Consider the following 26,512-nt stretch of genomic DNA (forward strand, 5'->3'; position numbering starts at 1 on the left):
AAAGTATTCATGCAATGAGTAATGTATGTTAATTAGACTCTGGTCAGTTTTAGTCTCAGCTTCTCCTTGAGAGACTCTTCCTTATCCACCATTCCCCATGGACACATAGGAGATCAGGCATGTGCCTTCCTCTGGTGCCAGGTAGCTTTATCGTCCCATTTTCTGCCTGTAGAAAATTGAACATAGATGGATTGTTTCAAGATCGTAGCAAGTGACACATTTCTTTTCAGTATAAAATGATAGCTTCTTTGGCAGGAGAACTTCCATAAATACTTAGTAGTTCTTCTGTAGGCAATAGTCACATCCAAAATTATTTGGACTTGACATTCAAACATTCTATAGTTTTTTCACACATAGAGAGTTGTCTTAAATTGTTCACCTACTGAGACAGGAGAGCTGGACTTTTAGATTCTGCTCCTCAGTTACACTACCTGTGTTGAAGCATTACTGCCATGTAGATAAACACATTTACAGATCCTTTGTGGGACAAAGAAATTTATAAAATAAAAGCTGTAGCCCTGAAGAGACCGCCTTCTGTGGAATACTGAAATCTGAAAGCATGTTGTGTTACATTGATGAGTTCTTTTCCATGTGAAAAAGAATGACACATATTTAAGCCTGAAAGGGAAGAAATGCAAACCCCAAAGTATTGCAGGAAGCAGAGGGCAGAGGTGATGGGCTGGAGAAAATAGATACATAGAAAGATCAGTTGATCTCTCTATCTTCTCTCTGTCTCTGTCTTTCTGTCTCTCTCTGTCTCTGTCTGTTTCTGTCTGTGTCTGTCTGTCTGTCTGTCTCTCTCTCTCTCTCTCTCTCTCTCTCTCTCTCTCTCTCTCTCTCTCTCTCTCTCTGTCTCCCTATCTCCCTGTCTCCATCTCCATCTCATCTATCTGGAAACTGGCTTGGCAAACTTAATTGAGACAGCTGGATGATACAATTAAATGCTAAATCACCACAATGAAAACTTGCAATATCCGAGGTTGAACTGTGAATCACATAACTCTTCAGCATATTCAGAAATGGGACTATGGAGCAGAAATATGCCCCTAAACAGATGGAACCACTGATTTGATCAGAACCAAGTCTGAAATAACATCACTAAACGTGAACTGCTTCTGCTCCAATCTATTCACTACAATTTTTCTTTAGCCTTAACCCACTAGTAACTATTTCTATGTTATAAACTCTCCTACCCAACAGTGAATTATATTTAGGCATAACTCAGAACGAGAGGGCTGGAACTGTAGAAAGATAACAAGAAAAGTTAATAATTGCAGTAGCATCAGAGGAATGTTATCAATCAGAACATGAAAGACATCCATTTATGTATATTGAAACAAAGAAGTGTGGCTCCTGTAAGGGAAAGGTTTGAAGGAATCATACAAAGTAATAGCGAGTTAAGGCAACAAAAAGAATTAAGTAATCTGGCACGAAAGGAATGAAATTGTGTTAGAAGCAGTTATATTTTCAGAGACACAGGCATAAGCATCATCAGGCAAAGGAGAGTGTGAATTTGAGATCGTTAAGGTAAGTTGCAGAAAAAAACCCCGAAAATTGTAAGATAAAAAGAGATGTCCATTGTGTATATGTTTACTTTATATTCATGATGAAGAAAAATTGGAAAAGAAAAGAAATATAGTACACTGGAGGAGTAAACTGTTTTATTAAAGACGTAAGTACGTAGATTGAAATGACACTTACGTTTTAGAAAAAAGTCTTGTTAAAGGAAATCACCATTGAGAAGTGTGTTGGTAATACCCTAGGATTTAAGGATTAAACAAAGTAAGCTGTCTAGAAAATAGAAAATTCAAGCCAGCTCACATTTTTATAAGTAAAAATACTCCAGTGGGTAGACTTTAAAGTTGTACTCTATAATCAAATTTTCCTTTCAGGACAAAAAAGAAAGATGATAGTGAGTCTCACCAAAGGAAAAGTAACAAGAAAATTATGGTTGAAAATAAAAGGAAAAATTTTAATCCAGAAAAATTTAGAAATAATTCAACAGATGAAAATTGATAGAGGATTGAAGAGGTTGTATAAACAATAAGTGTGCTGATTTCTCCAGCCATCCTAGCAGGAGATTTTAATAAAAAGATAAAACAACAGATAAATCTATAAGAAAAATTATTTTAAAATAATTGAGATAAGGCTCCTTTTGTTAAAGTAGCTGGAATAAATGTTTTCATGGGCATTTTAGTCACATGGAATATACCCAGTTTCTTTTTTGTCATTTTTCTGAAAATATTCATTTTAAAAATTATTTTATCATTTTTTATTTGATCCTATTTTTACCTTTTAATATTAAATATGTTGCTCTTATGAAAATTATTGGTTTTTTCCTGGGGATTATTTAAGCACAGAGGCCATGAGTTCAATCCCTGGTACCAAAAAAACAAAACAAAATTATTGTTTTACTTGTGCTGAACACTAAATACTACTACTACTACTATTAATAATAACAATAAAGCTTTTTATTAAGACTTTAGAGTTTTTTCTAATACCGATTCTCTTACTGAAGATACATGGGTGTTTTTCAATTGAAGATTTTTCAATTTCAGTAATATTATTGAGCCATACGTGATAATTTGAGCAAGGTATAAATTATTCTAAACTATAATTCCTGTAAAACTGGTCTATTTTGGTCATATTTTGGAGATATATATATATATATATATATATATATATATATATACATCCTTGATTTGAATTGACTAAAACTTTTGGTGTTGTAATTTCACTGATGGCTCAACTTTAGAAAATCACTTCTTACAAGCAGTAATGAGCGATAAAATTTTAGACAGTAGAAAGGAACCCAACTGTGAGACTTATTAAAATTAATCAGTGTTGCTCTAAGAACACAGTAAACTTATGCACCATTAATGTCCTCTATTTGTTAATCATCATTGAGGAGTTAGAATGTCACTATCATGACTTTTCCTAAGTTTTTATTTGAACGTTATCAGCATTAAAGAAAATCAAGGAAAAATTAAGGTTTTTGGTTTCTGAGTTGCGACTTCTGGATTTATTAAATATTTTTACATAAATAATGTGCCTTGAATTTTATAGTACTAGGAGGTACAGAAAAAAATTGAGAAATACAAGACATAAAGAGTAATTAGAAGCAGCTGCTTCTCCCGTATTTGTAAATCATCTGCAAGTTATTGTGCAAAAAAAAAAAAAAAAAAAAAAAAAACAAAACAGTTCCAGTGTTGTCTTATACAATAGTTGTTATCTGATTGCAAAAAGATTTCAATGATTATTAACTCTAAACTTTGAATATTTCTACAAACCAAATCGTAGCTACTTGTTAATTATGGGTTGTCTTGTGGTGAAACACTGTGTTGCTTACATTGTTCTGATCTGCTTTGTTAAGACCTCTTTTGTCTTAATCTCTTTAAAAAAAAAAACACTTCTAAGTACTAATTCTCAAATAAGTTTCTAGCATTATTTGATGTCATTCTTTAGGGGCTGTATTACCTTTGTATTTTATGTTTTGAAGCTGTCATTTAGTACTGTTGTGAGGGATACAAAAGTACCCAAAACATAACTAACGTGGCTGCTTCCCTAAAGGTGATTCACAATATTAGTTCTTTTCCTATGCAGTAAATTATATAGTTGAAGTCCATTTTCTATCCTCTTTGTAATAAAAAGTATTTTTTGCTTTCCACATTTCATCTGCAATGGTATAGAGTGGCTTTTAACTCTAATTTGGAATAGAACATAACATTCTGAGAGGCAAGAAAATATCACTTTAACCTACGAAGAATTAGATGATATTTCATTTTTCTGTGAGGAAAGATGAATATTTTACTGAGATTAGAGAAAGAGAAAATGCATGGCACATAAAAAAGATGTTTGCTGCAATTTTCCTTTTCTGTTATGTATTGCTGCTTGAAATTGTGTCTTTGACATGCTGTAGTCTAATGTCTTTGACAGCAGCTATGACTGAATTTAAGAGCAATGTGAATGACCGTCTGTTATCATTACTAACACAGAAGTCCTAATGTTTTACTTGATCTGGTAGAAAAGTGTAAAAATGTTAAAGGAAAGACCAAAGTCATTTTCACGTGGTGTACAATCCATATGAGACACATGATGGGATGTTTCTCTACCTGATGGCTGAGTAAATCACCTCATTTTCATTTTTTCCACAGTGTTGACCAACATGCTGCCAGCCTGGCTTCCCCTTTCTGATTTAAACACATGACTCAGAATGACTTTGGAGGGTTGCGATACTCATGGATTTATGGGGCACTTGTATGTGGGAATCTCATCACTGTACAGCAACCCTGTCGTTTTTGTGACAGAGCCTGTTTGACTGGTTTTGGATTTATGATAGAAATAATTCAGAACAGAGTAATAATTTTCCCTTGGCAATTACACTACCATTTGGTACTTTGTCCCTAAGGGGAAAATGAATGTGCTTGGATCTGTACATGAGTTTAGTAGCTGGATGTAGGGAACAAATCAAGGTCAGAATGCAGATGTGGAATGTGGTTGCTGAACTGTAGCACTGGGTCTTAGATCTTAAAGCTTTCCACATTTGTGTGACACAAATGTACAGTTTATAAAATATTCTTACTTTTCTTGTCTTTTAACTTTCAGAATGACTCTGGAAGGTAAATGTCACTCTTATTGTATAAAGTATAAAATCAAGACTGAGAGGTTGCCTGTCTTGAAGATTTTTATTTCAGAAACTATTACGAAGCGTATACCATTTAAAAGTTTTGTCACATAGGCTAAGGATATATTTAAGACATAGTTTTTGTTTTGTTACTTATTTATTATGATGAATTTTAAAATATATAAAATTTTAAGAATGTAATTACTTTTGCATCCAGGTCTCCATCCAGACCCTAAAGAAGCAAATTCCAGCTGCCAAATGAATTTATAAAAATGATGTCACTGTATGTCTCTAAAAGTGATTAAACATGACCACACTGATTTGATGTTGCTGGATTCCCTCTCTCTGTTTTGGCTGCCTTCCCAAAACTTTTCTCCTTTTGGCATCGTTCCCTTTGCATTGCTAAGATGCACTCGCAAAATCATTTTCTCTTAAAATGTATCTGCCTTTTGGATTTTTATATTGTCTTCTTGCTTGATTATGAACCCTTATTTCACTCTAAAACTTTGACCTTAGCTGTACTTAAAAAAAAAAGTGTAGGGATTTATAATGGTCTCATATATGTACTGATTTCTTATAGGTAAACTAGAACTTCCTTGCTGTTGAGAATTTTTTTTCCTGAGATTTTTAAGTGAGGTTGATTATCTTTTAGTTTCTTTCAGGTCCAAATATCTTACAGTTGTGTCCAGGAAACAATTACCCTTATACCCTATGTACAATTTTGTGAATTCTTTCTCTTTTCTATTTCATTCTGGAACATAAGACTCACAGCCACCACCCAGCCTTGATTTTTCCCATTATTATAGGACCTTGGGATGAAAACTGTTCCTGTTGTTTGAAGCAATTCCTTTTATACAAATTAATGATAATTACCTTGCCTCTCTTTTTTGTGTCACATACCAGTCTTCTTTCTTTTGGTTTCCCTGCATCAACAGTATTTCTGAAACATTTGTGCTCTTGTAGTGCGAGCTCTTCATGGTATGTTTACTGTTGCTAATTGAGTCAGTCTCCCTAGTCCAGAGTCTTGGCTGAGGATATTACCTGATTTATGTATATTAAATGGTACCCTGATCCCTAGCTATAGGGATCTGTGACAATAAAAGTGTTCTTGATAGATTTAGCTAAAAACATGATTTAAGCCCAAAAAAATATGTCTACAAAGAGTCCACTAAGACCTCCATTTCAGTCGCAGTTAAGGGCCAAACCATTCCTCATCCCTGGCTCTTATTTTTGTCTCATGAAGTCCGATGGAGTCTGCTCTCTTGATATCTTCCATGTTCCTCTGCCCATTTTTCCTATTACTAGATTATGGGAAAGGAAATTCAGAATTATTGCCAACCTGTTTAGGAACAATGGTAAGAATATCACAGGCTTGGTACAGGAAAGCTGTGTTCTAATACAATGACTACTTTTATTTGCAATAAGATCCTGTGGAAAGTAGGTAACCTTTCTGAGCCTGAGTTTTGATCAATAAAATAGTGATAGTAATTCTGTCAGCTTCAGAGGACTATTTTGAGGAATTAATGCCACAATTCATGTAAAGCTTCAGCACCTAGACTGGCACACAGAAAGCGACTGATCTGTGTTGGCCTTCACAGCAACCATCTCATCTGCATAAGACCCTCTTTTCCTTTGTCTATGACAAGTTGTTATTTGGCAAAGACTGAAAACATGCAGTCAGAGATTTGCCAAGAATCACAACATATGATAATCTTTACCCTGATAATTATAACTTGATTATTCCAGCCAAAAGAAATAATTCAGGACACATAAAAGCATTGTGCACAAGTGTTCATAGCCCTGCTATTTATGATCTGAAAAAATATATATAACCAAAATATAGGATGATAGTTAACTAGATTTATCTTTTCAACAGAATAGTGTTAAAAGTGATCCTTTAATAGCATGTAAAATTATAATTTAAATACATAAACCTTTGTGTGTAGTACAGCAAAAGCTTTATAAAAAGCAAGACTTGTGGCATATACTTTGGACTAGAGGGGATATACTGGTAGCTAGGGTTAAGTGTTTTTTTTTTTTTTCCTTTAGTTTCCTGCTATCATCACATTTCTCTAATAAAGCAGCCATATAGAAATTTAGAAGCTTCACTGATTTATAGACCTGTAGGTTAATTATTTGATATCCTGATGGCAGTAAACCTAACCTCGGCAAAATCCTGCTGGAAATTTTTATTCCTTTTGCTCCCATGGGGCTCTTCAGATCATTAGAAAACTTCACTGCCGAATAAGCAGAATTCCATGCTATTTTTAAGAATTGTATTTTTCTAGGGATGTCATAAGCTTTGTAGATAATATTCTTGCATTGAATTCAGTTTCTTTTCTGTATTCTGTACTATCTCTAATTAACCCAATTAGAATGTACAGCTCCCTTTATATAGGATATATAGTCATTTTAAATTTATTAATGATGATATTTAAAATGATAAATTATTTTAAATGATTTATCAGTGACCTTCCCCACATTAGCTACAGTTGCTTTTTGAGAGTTAAGCAATAATAAATAATGCATAGAGGAGCTTTACAATTTTTTGTATCACTCCATAAAAATTTTTCTATAACAAATTTTATGCATGCTCTATCTTAAAAAATCACAGGCTCTGTTTTTATGTCATCCATTTCACTCCCTGAGTTTATATTTTTCTCATAAGCATAGTATGTACAGTGAGAGAAGCTCAGCTTAAAAATAATATTTCACTTCACACATTTGAGTTTGCTCTTCACAGCAGCCACAGGCCTCCTCTTCAGTCATAAATCATGTCATTTCCAGCTCGAAACCTTCCCTTGGCTTTCCATCACACATAAACAATCCAGGATCTTGCTATGCAATGGAAAAGTCTGCTTCTGCACTTGTGGGTTTGCAAGTGGGCCTGAAGCCATCTTGGGTCTGAACTAGGAACCATGAGAGGGCCACTTCCACCAAGTCACATTCGAGGTGGAAAAGAACGATGAAACATCTTTGTATAGTGCATCTACCTTTCAGAGACTGATTTGATACAATCAAGGAATCCTCTCCACTGAATCTGAAGACTTTGTGGAATTCTGCCATAGTGATGCATTGGTTTCATTTGAAGAATTGGGATTGTAGGTCAGTGGTAAAACACATGCTTATCATGTAAAAGGTCCTGGGTTCCATTTCCAACATCAAACAAAACAAACTAAAACTAAAGAATTGCAAAGAGTGGTTAAGTAGCTGGCACTGGAACAAGTCAAGAAATTATCTGAAAATTAGAATTAACTAAAGCACAACAAAGAACTGGACCAGGAAAGAGCTGCTAATGAGGTGTTCTTTGGAGAGGATGTCAGAGGAGGAGGAATGGTTGAAAGCAAACACCTTTCTAAACAGATGGGAGAGAAAGAACAAGTGACTAAGAATACTGGGCAGAATTTCTTTTTATGAAGGGCAACTGATTAAACTGAAGGAGAGAACTCAGAGTTCTATATAGGCCCGGATGCCCCACCAGAAGGCTGCTGAAACGGGAAAGCAAAATTCAAGGAGAATGAGTTTATCCAGGCTGCTGATCCGCAGGAGCAGATCCTCTGCTGCTCTGTTCTGGCCGTCCAGCACAGGCAGTGTGTCCGTCATTCAGAGCAGAGTATGCTTGGAATGGCAAGATGCTATCAAGCAGTTAAACCCCTTTGGTCTTGCTTCCAGAGGGAGAACTTCTGTTCTCCTAGAAAGAAAATAACACATTTAAAGACAGGACCATCGAAACGAGGCCCAGGAGAGTGAACCCAGTAGGTCACACCACAGTTTCATCAGCAACCATTTGGAAAAAACAGTCAGTGCTATCTGCCTTTCCGTACTTTCTGCTCACTTCTGTTAACTCTCAAAATTGTTCTCTTTCACCTGTCTTCATCACTTGGTGAATCTCTCCTCTCATGAACCTGAGGCGTTGGGGTTGGCTAAGTAAACTGGTTTAGAAAGAGGAAAAATGCAAACAATAAATCTTGGGGCAACAGTGCTGGGCAGAATTATCTAGGCTGTGGCATGTTGGCTTATTTTTTGTGTGTGTGCTGCTTTTCTCTTTTGACTATGTAAAAGTCATTACAATTTAACTTATTATTAGCTTTACTAATTTATGCAAGTAAGACAACAAAAATGAGTGCACCTTTTTTACTCTTTATGATTACATCAGTAAATCCAGCACTTTATAATCAACGTAAAGGATCCTTAGCTCATGTATTCAATGTCCCCTCTATCATAAATACTGGCATCTTTTCTCTCACTGTTGGTAATGAATGTATTTTCTGGATAGAAGAGAAAAAAGAAAAAAAATAATTCAAAGACTTTCCTTAATATTTAAGCTCCTTTCTGATCTTGCTGCCACCGGATCGGTCACAATGCGATATTATTCCAACATCCCAAGTTGGTTTCTGCCTTGGAACTTTGAACTTGCTTTCCCTCGGGCAGAATTCTCCTCCCACCAGGTCCACTCATCTCGTTCTGTCATTTTGTGCAAATGAGGCCTTCCCTTCTCGCCCCATTTAAATCATTCCTCTTGTAATTCTGTGCCTAACTTGCTTTCCCTTTATAGCATCTGGTATCACATCATGTATTTATTTATTTATGGAGTCTAATGTGATAACTGCTATGAAAGTGACATGTAAACAGATGTTAAAGGAGGAACAAAGAAGGCCCTTAAAACTAATTCAAAATGGTATTTTGAAGAGAAACTTCATGTGGCAGGAGCTTTTCTTGTTAGTCCTGGCATCAGATTCCATCTATGCCACTTTCTATCTGGGTGAGTTGGCAAAGTACTTATATTTGTTGGCTTCTTTATCTAATACACAGTACTGATCCTGAAGCTTAGTATTATTATTCTTAAGGCTAGTAAACTGAAACAAATATAGACCATTTTTCCCATGATATGATAACTGGTACAAAGTAAGTACTCAGTATATGACAGTGTAAAGCTTTTTAATTGATCTCTAAAAATACTTAACTTTGGACCTAAAGTTAAACTAAACTAAAGTTAAAGTAAATACTAAACTTTGGACCTCTTGTTATCCACATAATTGGCATCTATTAACTTTTTCAATTAATGATCAAATGCTGTTTCTTAACACATTTTAATACTTAAAAGACCCTTTGTATTAATATAACAGCTTATATCTTGTGAAATTATGTTTGGAAATAAAAGAGGGTGTGTGAAGGGAAGAAGCTGGTTGTGTTGCCCTAAGTAAGATCATACCAGTTTCAAAAACAACAAGAATTACTTTAAGATTCAGAATTCCTAAACAAAATAACAAGAGATTAATAATAGCTAATATTGTTGTCTTCAAAGCTATTGCTCAGATTACAAGATATAAGCATGAAAAATAATCAAAACAATAGAAGCACAAAGTGTTCTCTTTGATAAAATAATAGATATCAATAGTATAATTATCTATCATACATCATATATAGTATAAATAAAGAGTATAATATAAATACTGTTTTCCCTTCTTTCTTTTCTCCTTTCTCTCATCCCAGTTGTGAAAGTAAAAGGGGAAGAAATTGTCCAAAATGCATATTTTTAAAAAATTATTAAATTTTTGATTGAAGAAGAGACTTGAGAAATGAAATAGCCCTCCCTTGTAAATCTACTGAGCAGAAGAAACACATTTCTAAGCCCTCCATCAAATTATTTAAATTCATAATATAAATAATAGTCCTCCTTCTAGGGAAGTAATTTACTAATCAGAGAAAAGGGTAGAGATATTTACATAATGCTTTTACTTTCTGAGTGGCTATGAAACTATTTTATTTTGCCAGGGACTGGTTTATGTATAGCTCTTGGCTGGAGAGCAACAGACTTATCGTCTACGTATGTATCAATAGTAAAGCAGATGAGTAAGCTTACTATAAAAGTCACTCATAGGATTTTCTTGTTCTGCTGCTTTTAGCCTACAAAATGCCTAATTTCAAACAAATTATGATTAGTCTTTAAGTTTTAGTGAACCCAGCATGCACTCTTATTTTAAAGAGCTATGAAATTATTGCTGAAATTTAATTTAAATTTAAAGAAAATTGATTGAGTGCCTATTTTCTTGCTAGGTTCTGCATTGAGTTACGTAGATGAAAAGATGAGTAAGCCACATTTTCCTTTTCTAAAGATCTAATTCCCGTGGAAGACAAAAATATAATGATAAAATTATAATATAAAATCCTTACCAACTCCATACTAATTTGTGACTAGAGGTTTGTCATGGTGTGACTTACACACATAAAATAGCTGACTACGTCAATATTGGGACTGGCTTTCCTGAAAGGGAAATTGCCAGAGGAGGTGAACCTTTGAGACCTATTTTCTGTGCAACATTTAACATTTAGCCCCCAGTTTTACGGGGCTAAGAATAAATAGCTTCTCTTTTCATCTCTTGGGACAATAGCTCATAAATACACAAACTGTGTGTTTTCTTATTTTTATCAGTATGTGTGTGCAGGGCGTAGTATCTACATTCCTTGTGTGGAGTGCTCAGAATACACCTTAATTCCTTTTTCATCCCTTTTCCCTTTTCTCCCTCTTTCTCCCCATCCCTGCATCTCTTGATCTCTTTCCCATTTGAGAAATATCTTTTCCCCAATTCCTATTATCTATTTTTAATTTGCTTTTTATTATATTTTTGGTTTATTCATATAAGAGAAAGCATAAGGTTTTTCAGCATATGTTTATTTCTCTTAATATTATGGTTTTATATGCATCTATTTTCCTACAAATGACTCAAGTTTATCTTTCTTTTGGCACGGTAATATTCCATTGTGTATAAACACCACATTGTCTTTGTCCACTCCCCTGATAATGGGTACATTATAATGGATTGTAGTTATAAACATGGGTATGAGTATCATTTTTTTTATTTGTGTAGAAACTGACCAAATGTACCAGTGTTTAACAAAGTTACTTCCCCCATGTTTCTCCCTTTATTGTTCTATAATATTTTGAGAACTATTAGTAATCTTGTTTTTCCTACAGAGTGTATATAAAGGCCTTTTAAAACAGTATACAATAAAGAATAGCAGATAAAATCTAGTAAAATTTTAAATTAAGCATTCCAGCAAATGTTTGAAAAATCTATGCCAAAGGAACAGGCATAGTGTCTTCTGCATACATTGTCAAATATGTAGCAGACTATTTATTGGATTAAAATGAATATTTAACTAATGAATACTGGTTTGTGGTTGTTTGAAGAGTCTGAATATTTTACTTTCTATGCCTAACCTTTATGCATCTAAGAATAGTTTCCCTTAAAAGAAAATTCACAGTAAAATGATTTATTTGTGAATAAGACTGATAACAGTAGATTAAAAAGTTAACTTTCACAGGAATTCAGAATAACTTTTAAAAATCAGTCTTGGATCTTAGATGCAAACAAATCCAGCTAAGATCAGAGCATTTCAGCATCACCTAATATAGTCTGACATTAATCTTCTAAAAATACTTTCATGTGTGCCTAAAATATATTTCAGTGGAAGCTCCATTGAATTGGATAAGGAAGAGGAAAAGGAAGAAAGAGGATCTATCATTAACAGTCTTCATTTGCTTCTCTTTCTCATTGTCTGTTCTTCAATTTCTAAATGATTTCATATGCCCAACTCATTCACAATAATGAAGAATACTGATCACATATACAACCTTTTCCTACAATATCAATAAGTCACAATTATATGTGGAATACACTTTAAATTTTTCTCTTTGTTTCACATTATTAGCAACACTTCCCTGTGATGATACAAACTTAAGGAAAGTACATTTCAGCACTAAGACCCCAAATGAGTTTCCTATCTGACTGATTAAATTAATATAGTGTTCCATTCAGTGGAATCCACACATGCCCTATATTGATTGCATTATCAGTTGTAGTAATCACAGATTTCATTACCAGCCAATTACACAAACACATCTAAGCTAGGTAAGTTGCTCTCTAACATTATTGCCACGATTCTTAACTTCGTAATGTAGCTGATCATCCTTTTGTCCAATTAAGTGTAGCTACATATATCCAGTGGGCTTAAATGCAAGTATATTGAATTATGTAGTGAGTAATTACTTACAAGTATTGATAATAGAGCAAAATTAGGGCAATTTGTGTATATGTTTCTTATTCTATTAAAAAACTGCATCAGAAAAGGTTAAGTGCTTTAGGACATAGACCCAAACATGTTTTTTGGCCAAATACAATGGAAATTATTTTCTGCTCTGCATGGATGGAACAGAGCTTGGAATAGACTTGGCTGTCCAGTCACATAGGGACCCAGGTAAATTTCTTATATATTCAGTTCTAGACTTCTAAGGATACCCAGAAGATCCTTTAGGAAAAAAGAATGTAGAGCAGCTCATAGGAGATGTCTTTGTCAACCCTGGCAGTGAGATATTCATATTTTAATGGCTATGTGTTAATTACCCGACCTTATTTCACCTCCAGTTCTATTGGTATTTATAATCTATTTTAGGATGTGGAAAGCATAGAATTTGGTGAACAGTTACCAATTTCTACTATAAGAACTCACAACAGACCTTGCTCTGTTTCTCTACTTAATGAGTATTTTACATGCTTTAGCATTATTTGGAGCATGTCTCATGCTTACTTTGCTTCTACATTCCTCTTTACACAATGCCAAGTATCTTATAAAACCTACATGTAAGCCCTGCCACCTAGCTTGCATATATTAAACAATTAAAGAATGAAAACTATATTATGATGCATATTCTCAAGTTTTTTAAAAAATAATTTATGCCCATGATATAAAAACTGCTCATCAGCTTTAAATTGTATATATATATATATGTATATATATATATATATATATATATATATATATATATATATATATCATTTGTGGCACTAAAAAGAATTACCTTAAAAGTATGACTGTAAAACCTTGTCATTTTATAGAGAAGAAATGGGAGGGCTGGAGAGATGAAATATTTCCCTAGCAGTGCAGGGAGTGTGCAGAGAGTCAGATACAGGCTCTTTCTCAAGCCCAAACCTCTTTTCATAACATTATTTGTTATGACTTTTTATAGGCAGTCATGTTGCTCACAAAGCATGTCATTAAATAATGTTCACCCATTTACAGAGTTGATGTAAAATGCAGTAAATTGTGATTGATACAAGGCTGTCATATCTAAGTCTATGTGAAAATAGATAAAAACTTCTCAGATTTTCGACACTTACTTAAGATCTGTAACAAGTTAGTTACTTACTAAGGTTCTTTTCACAAAATACATTACTTTTGTTACTTCAACAAAATAATGGATTCTAAAGAAATCTTTAATTATAAGATCGTGTAGCTCCATGGCATGTGGGAAGAGAAGATAAAAAAGCTTCCAATGTTTCAGATTTTGTCATCTGATTCTCTTGAACTTTTAATTCTATGTATTGATAATCAGGGTAGTTGAAAGTCTGCACTTATTTAATATGGTCTCTCTTTGTCAGTTTCTATGATAAAATGCCTTAGATTAAGTAATTTATAAATAATAGAACATTTTTACTCACAATTCCAGAGGCTGGGGACTGCAAGATCAAGGCTCCTGTAGATTGGTTGTCTGGTCAGGACTTGCTGGACTCCTAATTGTGTCCCCTCATGGCACTGAATGAAAAGGGCAGAGGAACTGACCTGAGCCTACTTTACAAGGCACTATCTCACTCATGAGATTGCAGCCCTCATGGTTTAATCACTTCCCAGAGGCCTCTGCCTCTTAATCCCATTAATTATTAGTTTCTAAAGCATAATTTTTGAAAAGATGCCAACATTTGGACTGTAGCAATAATTAAGGTCAAATAATCCACCAAAATATTTAATGTTAGTGTATGAGGCAGAGACACTAAGGCTAAGATCATCTTTTATTTTTGTAAGAATGTCATATGAAATGTATTGGAGAATAGAGATATACACATATTTTTGGCTTTTTTTTTTTTGAGATATGACCTCTTAAAATACTAACATGTATTCAGATAATTTTTAGAAACTACATTTTATTATTTTCTAAAGAATCTGGTATTATTTCACAGTTGACACAACATCTATAGTAAAAGGAGAAGAGTGATATTTTAGCCTTTTTAGTTGGACTTTATTAAAACCTAAATCTGATTTTTGTAAGCTTTGAGAAAGTTTTTAAAATGGATTTGAAAAAAGGGTTATGTTGTTATCTAACGTACATACTCAGCGTTGTAAAGTGACCGTGTGATCATCTTGCTGAAAACGATGAAATACTATTCCACAGGACTACATAAAAAGTAAGAGGAAATGTATTAAATGAAGTTACATTGTATAATAAATTATTTCCAATTGCTTGTTACATCTGAAGAATTTCTGTGAAGGAAAATACATAGAATACATAGGGCAATGGTGGCAAACTTGTAGCACATGTGGCATGGTGGCCACACAGAGCTTTCATTGTTTCAAGCCAGCCAAGTGACCCCCGCACTGTCCCAGGAGCGGGGCACTCAGGTTCAATCTCAGCACTGGCACTGTGCTATTTGTGTTGCAGTTTGGGCACTAGTTGTCTAAAAGTTTTGCCATCACTGACCTAGGGTTTTGTTAAAGTTCCATAACTCTTTCCTTTTTTAGATAAATATGCATTCTGGTGTTTTTGTATTCATACAAATCTTTAGCTCTCTAGCTGAATATAATGAGGGCCATTGGCATCTGAAGTGGTACTATATTTAAAAAGTGGGTAATTTTATTTTTATAGCTCTGAGTATGCTTTCTTTATACTGAGATGAATCTTGTTTTCTGCCTTTTATTTGCATGAATAAAATCTTCATTTTTGCATCATCGTGTAGCTTTTCTGCATCTATTTAACAATAACTTTCTTGTGACTATGCAGAGCTGGCTATTTGCCTCAGAATATCCCCTTGGAGATGATCAGATACCTGTCTGAGGAGAAAGATTTTCTTCCTTGGCATGCTGCCAGCCGAGCTCTTTATCCTCTAGATAAATTACTGGACCGCATGGAAAACTACAATGTCTTCAATGTAAAAATGCGTATTTTCTGTTTTTTCATTTTCAGATGATAAGCCGTTTTCCCATTTTCTAATATATGCAACTAACCCTGAGTTATTTTAGCCATTTCTGTTAGTTTACTTTATCATTTTTGTCTTAATTTTCTATGTAACACCAATGACGACTATTTAAAGAAATTTAATACAAGTTACTTTTTGTTCTAGTCTAAAAGTGTCAAGTAAGCTTAAATGCTTCAGAATTTAAGAAGAAAAATACATGGAAAATCCATAAGGTTCAAGCTTACTTTCCAAGAGTTAAAGGGCTCTGTGTTCACAAAGGACTTAACTTGGTTACAGGGATCCCAAAGATCTTAACAAAAAATAGACAGTTTCAATAAAGATTCTTGGTCATTATTTCTACCCAAAACGGCATGGTGAATCCAATTCACTTCCTTAATTAACAAGGATAAGATCAACACTGAGGCAAAAGCCCATTCATAATTGGGTCCAAGGGGATAGAGGAAAGCAAACAACAGATAATCCGAAAAGACATAAAGACATGACAAACATCCCAAATTTTACCTGACCAGATTGTCTAAACTCAAAACCTGGTAAACCACAAGTGCATTGTTGATACCACCTAATCTGATTTAATAACCCTTTTGAATAATGTTAGGATTAAGAACTACTAATGAGCTTTTGATTATTACATTTCTTATCACTGTTCTTTCTACTAATTTTGTGCACTATTTTTCTTTCGTTTTTGGATTCTGATTTCTGTTTTATAAAATCACTCTGTGCTTTATGACATACTGACTCTGCTAATTAACCTACAAACATTTGGAATTCCTCAAAATTGGATTATCATGATATGAAATCTGATTAGAGCCTTTGGCATCACAGCTGCTTCCCTTTTTCTTGTTTGAAACCTCTAGAACAGTAACTATTTTCAAAAAAAATGTTATGGAAAATACCCTGACTTGCTTGTACATTTTTAGTTTTGTCTAAACTCTTCCAGCAGACATACAAAGAAATAGGTCATTGCAATTATAAGTTTTAGCTGCTATAGAAAATTTTATTACACATCTCTTCCCTCCCAACACAGAAATAACGTAATATGAAAGTTCTAGAAAAGTAAAATGCATTTTCTGTCTATTTGTACTTTAGAAAAATGCATCATCTCAGATACCTCATTTTTAGTGTATTATGAATTGCTTTTTACTGTAATTTCAGTGCTTTCATTCCTTTGACAAATTCAAAGCCCACATTAAAGTGAAGGAGAGCATATCTTACATTTGTATTGAGTTTAAAATATATCATTGGTTGAATAGATTGTTGACTTCATAATAACATATCATTACACAGAAGTGTTCCGTGTACCTCATCTTCAATAGCTCTAGGCTCTTGGCTGGGCCAACATAACAGTTTTGCATTAAATATACTGTATTGACATGAAATGCATAAGTATTAGCCATTCATTTTCATAAAGGGTACCTGCACACATTTCTACAAATGTATGCCTAGTGTCATTGTCAATACTCCTAATTTTCCTCATTTTGTTGCAGAAATTGTCATCTAAAATATTTAATAGTGCAAATTACTTAGTCATTCGATAGGGGAAAAAAGTACATTTTTCCTTACCAGTAGTATTTTATCCTTATTTTCTATATTTGAAATACTAAGTTGAATAAAACTAGAACATTACTGTACCTATAATTTTACTTATTTTTAAAAATAGACATATTTAAAATATTTATTATATTACAGAATTTAATGATCAGAATGGAGAAATTTGAAACTGACATTTTTATTCTATCTATATTCCTCGTTTAGGAATATATATTAAAACAAGTTGCAACAACATACATCAAGCTTGGATGGCCAAAAAATAATTTTAATGGATCTCTTGTTCAAGCTTCCTACCAACATGAGTACTATTTTATTTTCTTATTCCCTTCTCTTCACCTAGAGTTGTACAATAACATACTTCTAGTACCATTGTGATGCTAGCAGCATGAAACTGTCTTTCTTTCATTCTGCATTTTGTATTTCACTTTCTTGGGAGGACTGCTGCTGGGTGGCACAGTTTCTACTGCTTGATTGTAAGAACAAAGGCATTTCCTTGCTCTGTTTTAATTTAAGATCTGCCTTTATTGTGATGTTGAGATCAGAGCACATGCCCCTCAGTAGAATGCTCTCTCCCAGGAATATTTATAATGCTTAACTTCCAACCTGTCTAATTAATTCTTTTAATCTGTAACATAGAAATTTCATATCTAACAATTATTTTGTGTAATACTTTACTTATCTAGTATTTATGTAATGAATGACCCTTTCTCTCCAGATATTTACAGTGCTCTTTAATTTCTCTTGTGCTGTCTAGAGAGCTACGCAGAGAAGTGATAATGCTGGCCTGCAGTTTTGGCAACAAGCATTGTCACCAACAGGCGTCCACACTTATTTCAGATTGGATTTCCAGCAACAGGAACAGGTAAGCTGAAATGAAGACTGCGTTTCTGTTATTTATTTCATTTTGCTTTCGCAGGTTGGTGGATATAATGCATTTCATGTTTCAATTGAAAAAAAAAGAGCAACAGGATAGACAACAAAACTTTGTTTCAGGTTCACAGATAATAAGGGAGCAACATGAAAACCTCTATACACTTATCTCTGGATGTTTCCTCAAATTTTAAAATAACTTTTCAAGTCCAGGCCCTCATTATCCACATAGGTAAGACATCACCTTAATTCAAGTCTGGTAGCTTTGCCATCTCATAACAATGAAATAATTAAATTCAGTTCAAATTATGTGAGGTTCTTCAAAAAGGTTGTGGTATTTATTCATAAAACACCATCCTATGTTATAAACAAGTAGGAAAAGGAATGTTAATATTAAAAACTAAAAGGCAAAGGTTATGAAAAGAGATCTTTGCTCTTTCCGTGACCCTTGACGATGACCTTAAACTTATACCTTATCTTAGAATTTTTATAGTACATAATTTTCATACAAATAAGAGGTAAAATATATTTAATGGAACTACTCGAGAAAAATTTGTAACTAAATGTCGCATGTTAATGAAAGGAATACTAAACATTAAGAACAAAAAGTAAAGGTCATTGGTTTTCTAACTTTAGTGTTTTAAATTATCTTAACATGCTTTGTATTTCCAAGGATTTTTAATGTTCCGTTTCTTTGTATACTTTGGGCAGCTGATATTCCTTTCCAGTTTCTGGCCTCTTTAATGAGCTAGAGTCAGAGGGGAAGGAAGAGGAGCTAGCAGGCAAGCTGGAGAGATGATGCCCTTTTATATGCCACAAAGGTCTGATCCTTGAGGTTGGTGGTGGCAGTGACCCCATGGACAAGAAAGAGACTTGTTCTGGATAAGCATGGAGAACCACAGGCAGTAAGAATTAAGCAATGAATCGGTATTTGTCTTGTTAGGGGTTCTTTGGATTTGAATTTAACATTTTACCGACTACAAATCAAAGAGTAGCTATTCTATTTTAAAGGCCTCTGAGGGAAATCTCTCACTGCATTATTTAGTAATTTGTCCTATTATCTCACCTTCTGTGACACTTTCCAACTTGCCCTGTTAGTTGTTTCTTATCTTCTACAAAGCTAAGAAGGGAAACTTTATCATTATCATCTGTCAGTTGTTCCATCATGTATTAGAAGACAGTAATTAAATCTGCCATAAATCGTTTAGAATTAAATATTTTCGTTTTAAAATTTTTCATTGATGATTTTCCTTTTTGCTAAGTCTTCTCAATAGTACTGCAGTTGACCTGGATATATCATAGCATGTTTTATTTTTTCTTTTTACCATTTCCTTTAATTCTGCCACATATAAATGCACCTTGAAATGTTTTATGTAAAATCAGTATTCTAAAATTTTATTAAAATGTATGTATTTGTAGGAGAATAAAGATGTTCTATACCATCATTTTATTATATTTTTTATAAACATTGCCCTTTCTTAACTGTTTTTAACTCTAATGAATTTACACAGGTAGACACATTTTCCTATCATTTTGTTAAAATTAAATTTATATCAATGTATTATCATAGTTTCTCTAAAGAACATTCAAGCCTAGTATCAGGCCTATGTCTTAAAAATATAATTCTTCAATATATGCTATTTTTAAAATAGTTCAGCTATTTAACAAGATTTCTTGAGTAACTCTCAATATTAGCTGCAAGCTAAAAGGTAAAAGAAAAGGTAACTGCAAATAGAAGGTACAGTTTTATAAACAAAGACTTTTATTTTGAAGGAAGACACAAGATAGTGAACACAACGAAGGGAAGGGATTCTCTCCTAGAGGAATCTCATTTTAATTCATGGAGGATACACAGAACATTTTTAGATCAAAGAGGCTGAACTAGAGGCAGGAGTGACTGTGTAAGGTAATGCAAGGAGGCTGGATGGGGATTCCAAGCAGAAAGCACACTGTTAATTTGATAAATACAGTGAGGATTCTGGTGGTACCTCAGATGAAACCCAGACCCTTTGCACTGAACTGCAATCCTAACCTTTTATTTGTTATTTTGAGACAGGGTCTTTTTAATTGGACTGGAATTTGGGTTCTTTTTGCTTAAGCATCCCAGAATGCTATGATTACAAGCATGCACCATACACACACAAATGTTATGATTTTTTAAATTATAAACTTTAATAATTACCACATCCATAATTTCTTTATAAATACTAATTCATATATAACATATCAGGTCATTTTGATTTCGATGGCTCTGCCATTTATTCATGATAAAATAAGTAAATTAAGGCTAAACACTTGAAGGTTGTTTCATTATTCCTTCATTATTTTTATATTATCTGCTTAGTTTCTTTGGTAAATGGAGACACAAACATGCTAAATAAAACAAACTGTGTTTTCTAAGACTTGCTTAGCCAACCATCTAACATTCCCTATGTAACGAGTGTGTTCCTGTAGCAGGGGCATATGATACTCACCAAGATACCTATGTGTTGGGATTTAATCTTTATTTTGTGGATGACATATGAATAATAGGACAATGGCATCATGTAGTTGATGCTGAATTCAATGTTTTTAAATTAAGCCAATGAAGAGAAGAATAAGATTTCTTTTTAAATGTGCTTGTAGGAACAGGTCTAGTCATTTTTTAAAAGGTTTTTGTTTGTTTGGTTTTGGTTTTGCTTGCTTCACTGACCTTGCATTTGTTTTTGTCTGTTTTACTTGAACCTTAAAATAATGATTTGCAAAAGTAATTGAAAAAGAGAACATTAGGAGTAGTATAGTACTAAATTTATAAAATGTTTTGGAACATATATGCTAATGCTAATAAATCTGCAGGACATAGGCGGGGATTTAGCTCAGTGGCCAAAGTGCCTGCCTGGCAAGTGTGAGGTCATGAGTTTGATCCCTGGTACCAAAAAAAAAAAAAAAAAAAAAAAAAAAAAAAAAAAAAAAGTCTGCAGGACAATGTGTCATGGAAGTAGGGACTGCAAATCTTTGGGTGCTGAGAGCTACTGTGAAGCATAATCTTGATATATTGGGGCAACAGGTAGATCAGACACATTAGAATGAGAAATACAGAACAGATGCATAAGTTAGTAGAAAGAATGATAATGGAATTGTGTAGTGCATTGAATAGCTACAGATGGTAGCAACAGAGAAAAATTCAAGAGTTAACCGTGGATGATAAATAGGATGAGTTGACATTCTGATTCCTGTTAAAATATTCAAATGCTACAGTGTGGTGAATTGTAATGGTGATATCATGCATAAAAGCAGATTGAGCTACATTTAGGTCTTGTTAGGCTACAGTTTGCAGAGTAAGTTTAGCAGAATGCCACATTTCAGAAAAGAGACAAATTGCCAAGCACTTGGTGTAGGACAATAGAAATGATAAAAAAGATCTTACAACAATGAGCTACAGAAACAAATTTGGAAGGCCTGGAATTTTGTTTTAAAGAAAAGAAAGAAAGAAAGTGGGAAAAAAGAAAAGATGATAGTCTTTACTTGTATAAAAAACATAATTAAGGGATAGAAACTAGTTTGTTTCATTTGTTGATTTAGGTAAACAAAAAAACAATGGCCCTAAATTTCACTGAGTAAAATATACAGGATGTACTATTACTTCAGATGAATTTCTAGTTGAAAATCTCTGTATTAAATCACCATTGAAACTGTATACTTGATTATACCGAGGTTATGGTATGGGATTTTGGGGTTTTCTGTAAGAAATAAATTTAAAATGAAATTAAATGTGTGTTTACAATACTGGATTGTTTTTCAAGTGTCAGTTAAAGGGACAACAAAAGCTTTAAACCAATAAAGGGAAAAGATTTCACTTCTTTAACTTAAAATTTTACAGAATAGATAGTGATATCCTTTTCCTAGAATATTAATGAACAGTGGAATCTTTGTTGTACTTTAGAAACACCGTGAAACAGCCCAGTGTATTCTATATTACAAATAGTTATTGAATTGAAATCAATTGGAAGTTTGTTTTGAAATTGAAAAAACTAGGAACATTCTACAATAAAAGTCATAAGTAGAAGAGTGTCTCTGGAGCTTGCAGCATGTATAATTCATAAGTTTCAATATACATGCAACTAATCATAATGTTACTAATATTAATGGCTTTAATTATGGCCACAAAACCATATTTACTTTATTGGATATTTATTACATTTCAGGCACTGTTGTTTCTTTCTGTGTATAATCTCATAATCTTTATTTCTATTTTTGCTAAAGACAATCCTAAACTATGAGGGTGATGCAGTCTGCTGTGATTACATAACCACAGGTGGTAGCCCAGAGCTTTCCCCTGCAGCCATCCCGCCCACCTCCCTGTGCCTCATCTTTACTGCATGAGGTTCACTGGTATATAGAATTGTTGTATATGAGCAACAGCATTTTTTTTCAAAAGGGCTAAAAAATAAACAAATGCTACGTAACAGATTTTAAGTCCTCTTGACAGTGTGTGTTGCTAACAGATTTATGTATGTGGGACTACTTGACTATCAATATTTGCTTTTCTTATGCAACAGTGTAGGTGGAAAAGGTCTCTTTCTCTAGCATCTGTATAAATCTAAATCAGAAACCTGTTGTATTCCTCCACTAAAACACTGATTCTTTTTGTTCTTGTTTCCAAGGTATTGTAGTCCTGTTCCTTCAGTTATTAATGATATTTTCTGTTGCATTCTGCTGATTCCAAATTGTCCCACCGTAAAGGTTTTTAGCCTAAAGTTCTTAACACTAGCTTGGCCTTGCATGTTCAGTGTCTGTTACCAGCATAAGTGTTCTCTAAAGGAGGAAACATAGTAGGGAGTTTTTGTACGGCAATGAAAACCACAGGGTTGCTAAGACTTCCAGTGAACTGGGGCAAGGAAGAGGATTTGCTTCTACTTTTATTGTTAAGCAGATGTGGTTTTAGACAAGTCAGTTAACTTGAGAATCTCAGCTTGTTTCAAAAATGCAGAAATTTCCTTCCAACCTCACGTAATTACATTGTTTCTAGCAGCCCCAATTTTCATACTTGCTATGTGTGAACACATACGTACATTTTCCCCTATATCACGTCCAGTTGTGGTTCTCTTTTGATTATTTAGTCAAAGGGTGTATGTTCATTTTTCATGCATTCAATAAGGACATATGGAACAACTATTACGTATCAGACACATTAAGAGACACTTGGAATACAGCAATTATTCTTCCAATGAATGCCTACCCTTGATACTTGGTAGGTATTAAAATGTATAGATCCTGCCGTTATATTTCCTGAAGCATGGAGTGGGGGAAGATAAGGAGACAAAAGTTCAAAATGGCTACACAAAACTAAAAATGCAATTCAGATAAGTACAATCAATGAGAGGTCTGTGATCTGAAAGACTCTTATAGGGAAATTTGATCAATGCAAAGATACCAAGAAAAACATCTAGGTCTGTGAGCTGGTAGTGGAATAAAGAAATGAAGATATTTGAGCATTACTGAGGAATGAAGACTGACAGGAGTTAATGACTGCATTTTTCAGTGAGAGAAAGGAGGACATTAAGGTCAGTTCAATAGAATAATTCAATCTGCCTCAAAGTTTATGCACATACATACCCTAAAATAATATGCTTGAATTCACATCCAAAATTTTCTACCATGCATTTAAATAAGAATTGTAAATCTTTAACTACTTGTACGTTGTTAACAGACATTTTAATGTAAAATCCCTTCAAGTCTTCTAAATGCATCACATGGAATCTAGACACCACTGCTGTAATTTTTGCTTACCCTATTAATTTAAAAATATGCTTAATTCTTATTTAATGGTCACAGCTTTTCTTAGTACTGTACACTGAATCAGGATCTGTGCATTGAGCTATATCCCTATCCCTTTTAATATGTTTTATCATGAGACAGAGTGTTCCTAAGAGATTAAGTTACTAAGACGAGTTGAATTTGTGACCCTCTTTCCTCAGACTCCCAGAGTGCTGGGACTACAAGTGCATCCTTACTGGCTCCATTTTTTCTTTTCTTTTTCTCTTTTTTGTTTTGTGAATCGAACTCATAACCTCACACTTGCCACGCAGACACTTGTGCTGCTAGGTATATCCACAGCTCCTAGCCCCATTTATAGTCACAGATTTTGTGTCAATACTCTTTCTTCCCTACTTCTGTTCTAATACAGTATTGCTTGGAAATCTTATGGCTCTCCCTATAATACCTCCCTGCAGTAAAAGAATATATAAACAAAAATATATGAGAAGAAAATCAGTTTCATGTCATTAAAAACCTTGTTAATTTTTTGTAAATTAAATCATTAAACTTGTAAATAATATTTACATAAAATTGGAAATTGTTAAATATAAAATATTTTCTGTTAAAAGACTGAGAAATCAGAGATGAAAATAAGATGGGCATACGAGTTTTTATATCAATGTGGCATACTTCATCACAATCTTTCCAAGTTTTGTGCCAAATATCACATTATGCCCACTTTCATCCAGAAATGTGGTTAGGTCATTCATCCAGTTTCATAAAAAGAATTAAAAATGTCAAAATCTCATTTTCTAAACATTAACACCAATGTTTAGAATTTTCTCCTGGCCACTGGAAGTACAGCATATGACCCTTGGTAGATGAAAGAGAGTGAGAATTCTACTTTTCTACTGCAATATGAGAGAATTTAGGAAGGTTTTTATTAAAAAGTGTCCATAAGAAGGTTTGGAACTTGATTTCTCTAATAAAATTTATATTTTTGAGCAATATTTGGAAAGTCTTTCCTAACCCTCAGAGATATGAACACCTTATTTTGAAGTCTAATATATTGTTAAGTGGTAGAATCAAGAAAAACAGACTGGCCAAGCAAAGGATATACATAAAAAGAGACATTCACTACCAAGAGTTAGATAATCATAATTTTGAGTAGCTCCAGATAGCCTAGTACACATTATGACCTTTGAAACTTAGCCTTTATAGAGTACTCTGAAATTGTTTTATTTTTCTCTCAATCTTCATAAATCTCTATTCTTTTAATTTGTCTTTTCACAAAAATGCAAAGATTTTTACCTAGCTTTAAAGATATGAGTACATCTATAGATACATTTAATATGAAAATATTATGTATGATGAGAATTTATTTTGCTTAAAATTTATTTTTATAGACATTCTCAGGGACTTTGTGCAATTATTCATTTTAACTTTACTCATTTTCACCTAGAATATATAACCCATTTATCTTAATTTGTGTTATAAAGGAAGCAATTTATAACTTATAACTTGATTTATGCAATTTATAACTACTTTTCATGCTTTGTTTACACGTTTAAACATTATTATTTTACTACTACTGCTTTTATAAATTAATTTATGCAATAGTTTATCTCCTGCTGACCTCTGTCATAGAAAATGGTGTTTTATCTGCATCAGAAATTATTTACTTTTTAATTTTTAGAGCTTTCTGAGTCTTTACCAAGTGTTTGTATTCTTAGTCAATTACATTAAATATCTTAAAACTAAACTATATTCTTACTCATTCATATTTTTCCTTGTAATTGAAGTACTACAGCACCCTACACTAATTTTGTTTGGCTAGTCTCTGTTTCATACTTTGCACAATATGGAGCAGTGTCTAGATTCCTTATTTTACCCTGTATGTGCAAGTTCCACTCTAAACATGCTTCATAACATGTCCACTGAGGTGAAGAGCAAAATGCAGTCAATAACTGTACTAGTAATGTAGATTTAAATAATACTATCTGCTTTTTGTTAGTGAAAAACTTAGAGAACTTTTTTTTGTTTAATTGAATTATATGCCTAGAAAAACCAAAAGGAAAATTATCTTTCTTTTCTTACCTTTTTGCATTATAAATTGTAGATTTCCATAAATGCAACTGGTTATCTAGTTGTAAATTGTTGTCCACATAGCCAAAGCACAGAGACTTAGAAGTTGGCCATCAGTACCCAAAACCCTTTGATGGATGAAAAAGAAGACAGAGAAAAATCTGCAGTTGATAGGACTCTGGATGACCCAATGTCCTTGGTAGAACAAAAGGCCAGCAGTCAGAGTGCTCATGGCCTTTATTGTAACCAGTCAGGAAGGTCGGTAGAGGTCATGTCACAGTGCATGAGAAGAGAAACTTTTCAGGCATGGCTGTAGGGAGAAACAGAGCACTCTTGCACCAGGCACAGAGGTTCCCTAATTAGTGATGCAGCAGATAACTTGATTTATGCAACACTGCACCTTTACTCTTTTACTGCCAGGAGGATATAATTCTTTTTGAGTCACATGGCCTCAGCTGAGTTGCTATTTCATATCTCATATCTGGAATTAAACAGATTCTGATCAAGCCTCAATTCCTGTGTCAGTGCTGGTGGGGGGCTGGCATGGGGTCGGATGGGGATTCATACCCACTTTGCTGCACTTGGACATGTTGGCACCTTGGCTGGACTCAATCACATT

The 26,512-nt window shown here is 33.6% G+C and overlaps 1 protein-coding gene across 1 annotated transcript in view; it reads left to right on the forward strand.

Annotated features, from left to right (window-relative positions):
- The window catches only part of Trhde (thyrotropin releasing hormone degrading enzyme), a 373,678-nt gene that overhangs the window by 320,022 nt on the left and 27,144 nt on the right, over positions 1-26,512 (forward strand). Inside the window, exons 13-15 of the mRNA XM_063255150.1 lie at positions 15,459-15,606; positions 17,407-17,504; positions 17,957-18,064. Of these exons, the coding sequence (XP_063111220.1) occupies positions 15,459-15,606; positions 17,407-17,504; positions 17,957-18,064 (354 nt within the window). The remainder of the gene's footprint in view (positions 1-15,458; positions 15,607-17,406; positions 17,505-17,956; positions 18,065-26,512) is intronic.

This window comes from Cavia porcellus, unplaced genomic scaffold (assembly GCF_034190915.1).
Source record: "Cavia porcellus strain 051 isolate PalLab524CR breed Dunkin Hartley unplaced genomic scaffold, mCavPor4.1 scaffold_8, whole genome shotgun sequence".
Taxonomy (NCBI): Eukaryota; Metazoa; Chordata; class Mammalia; order Rodentia; family Caviidae; genus Cavia; species Cavia porcellus.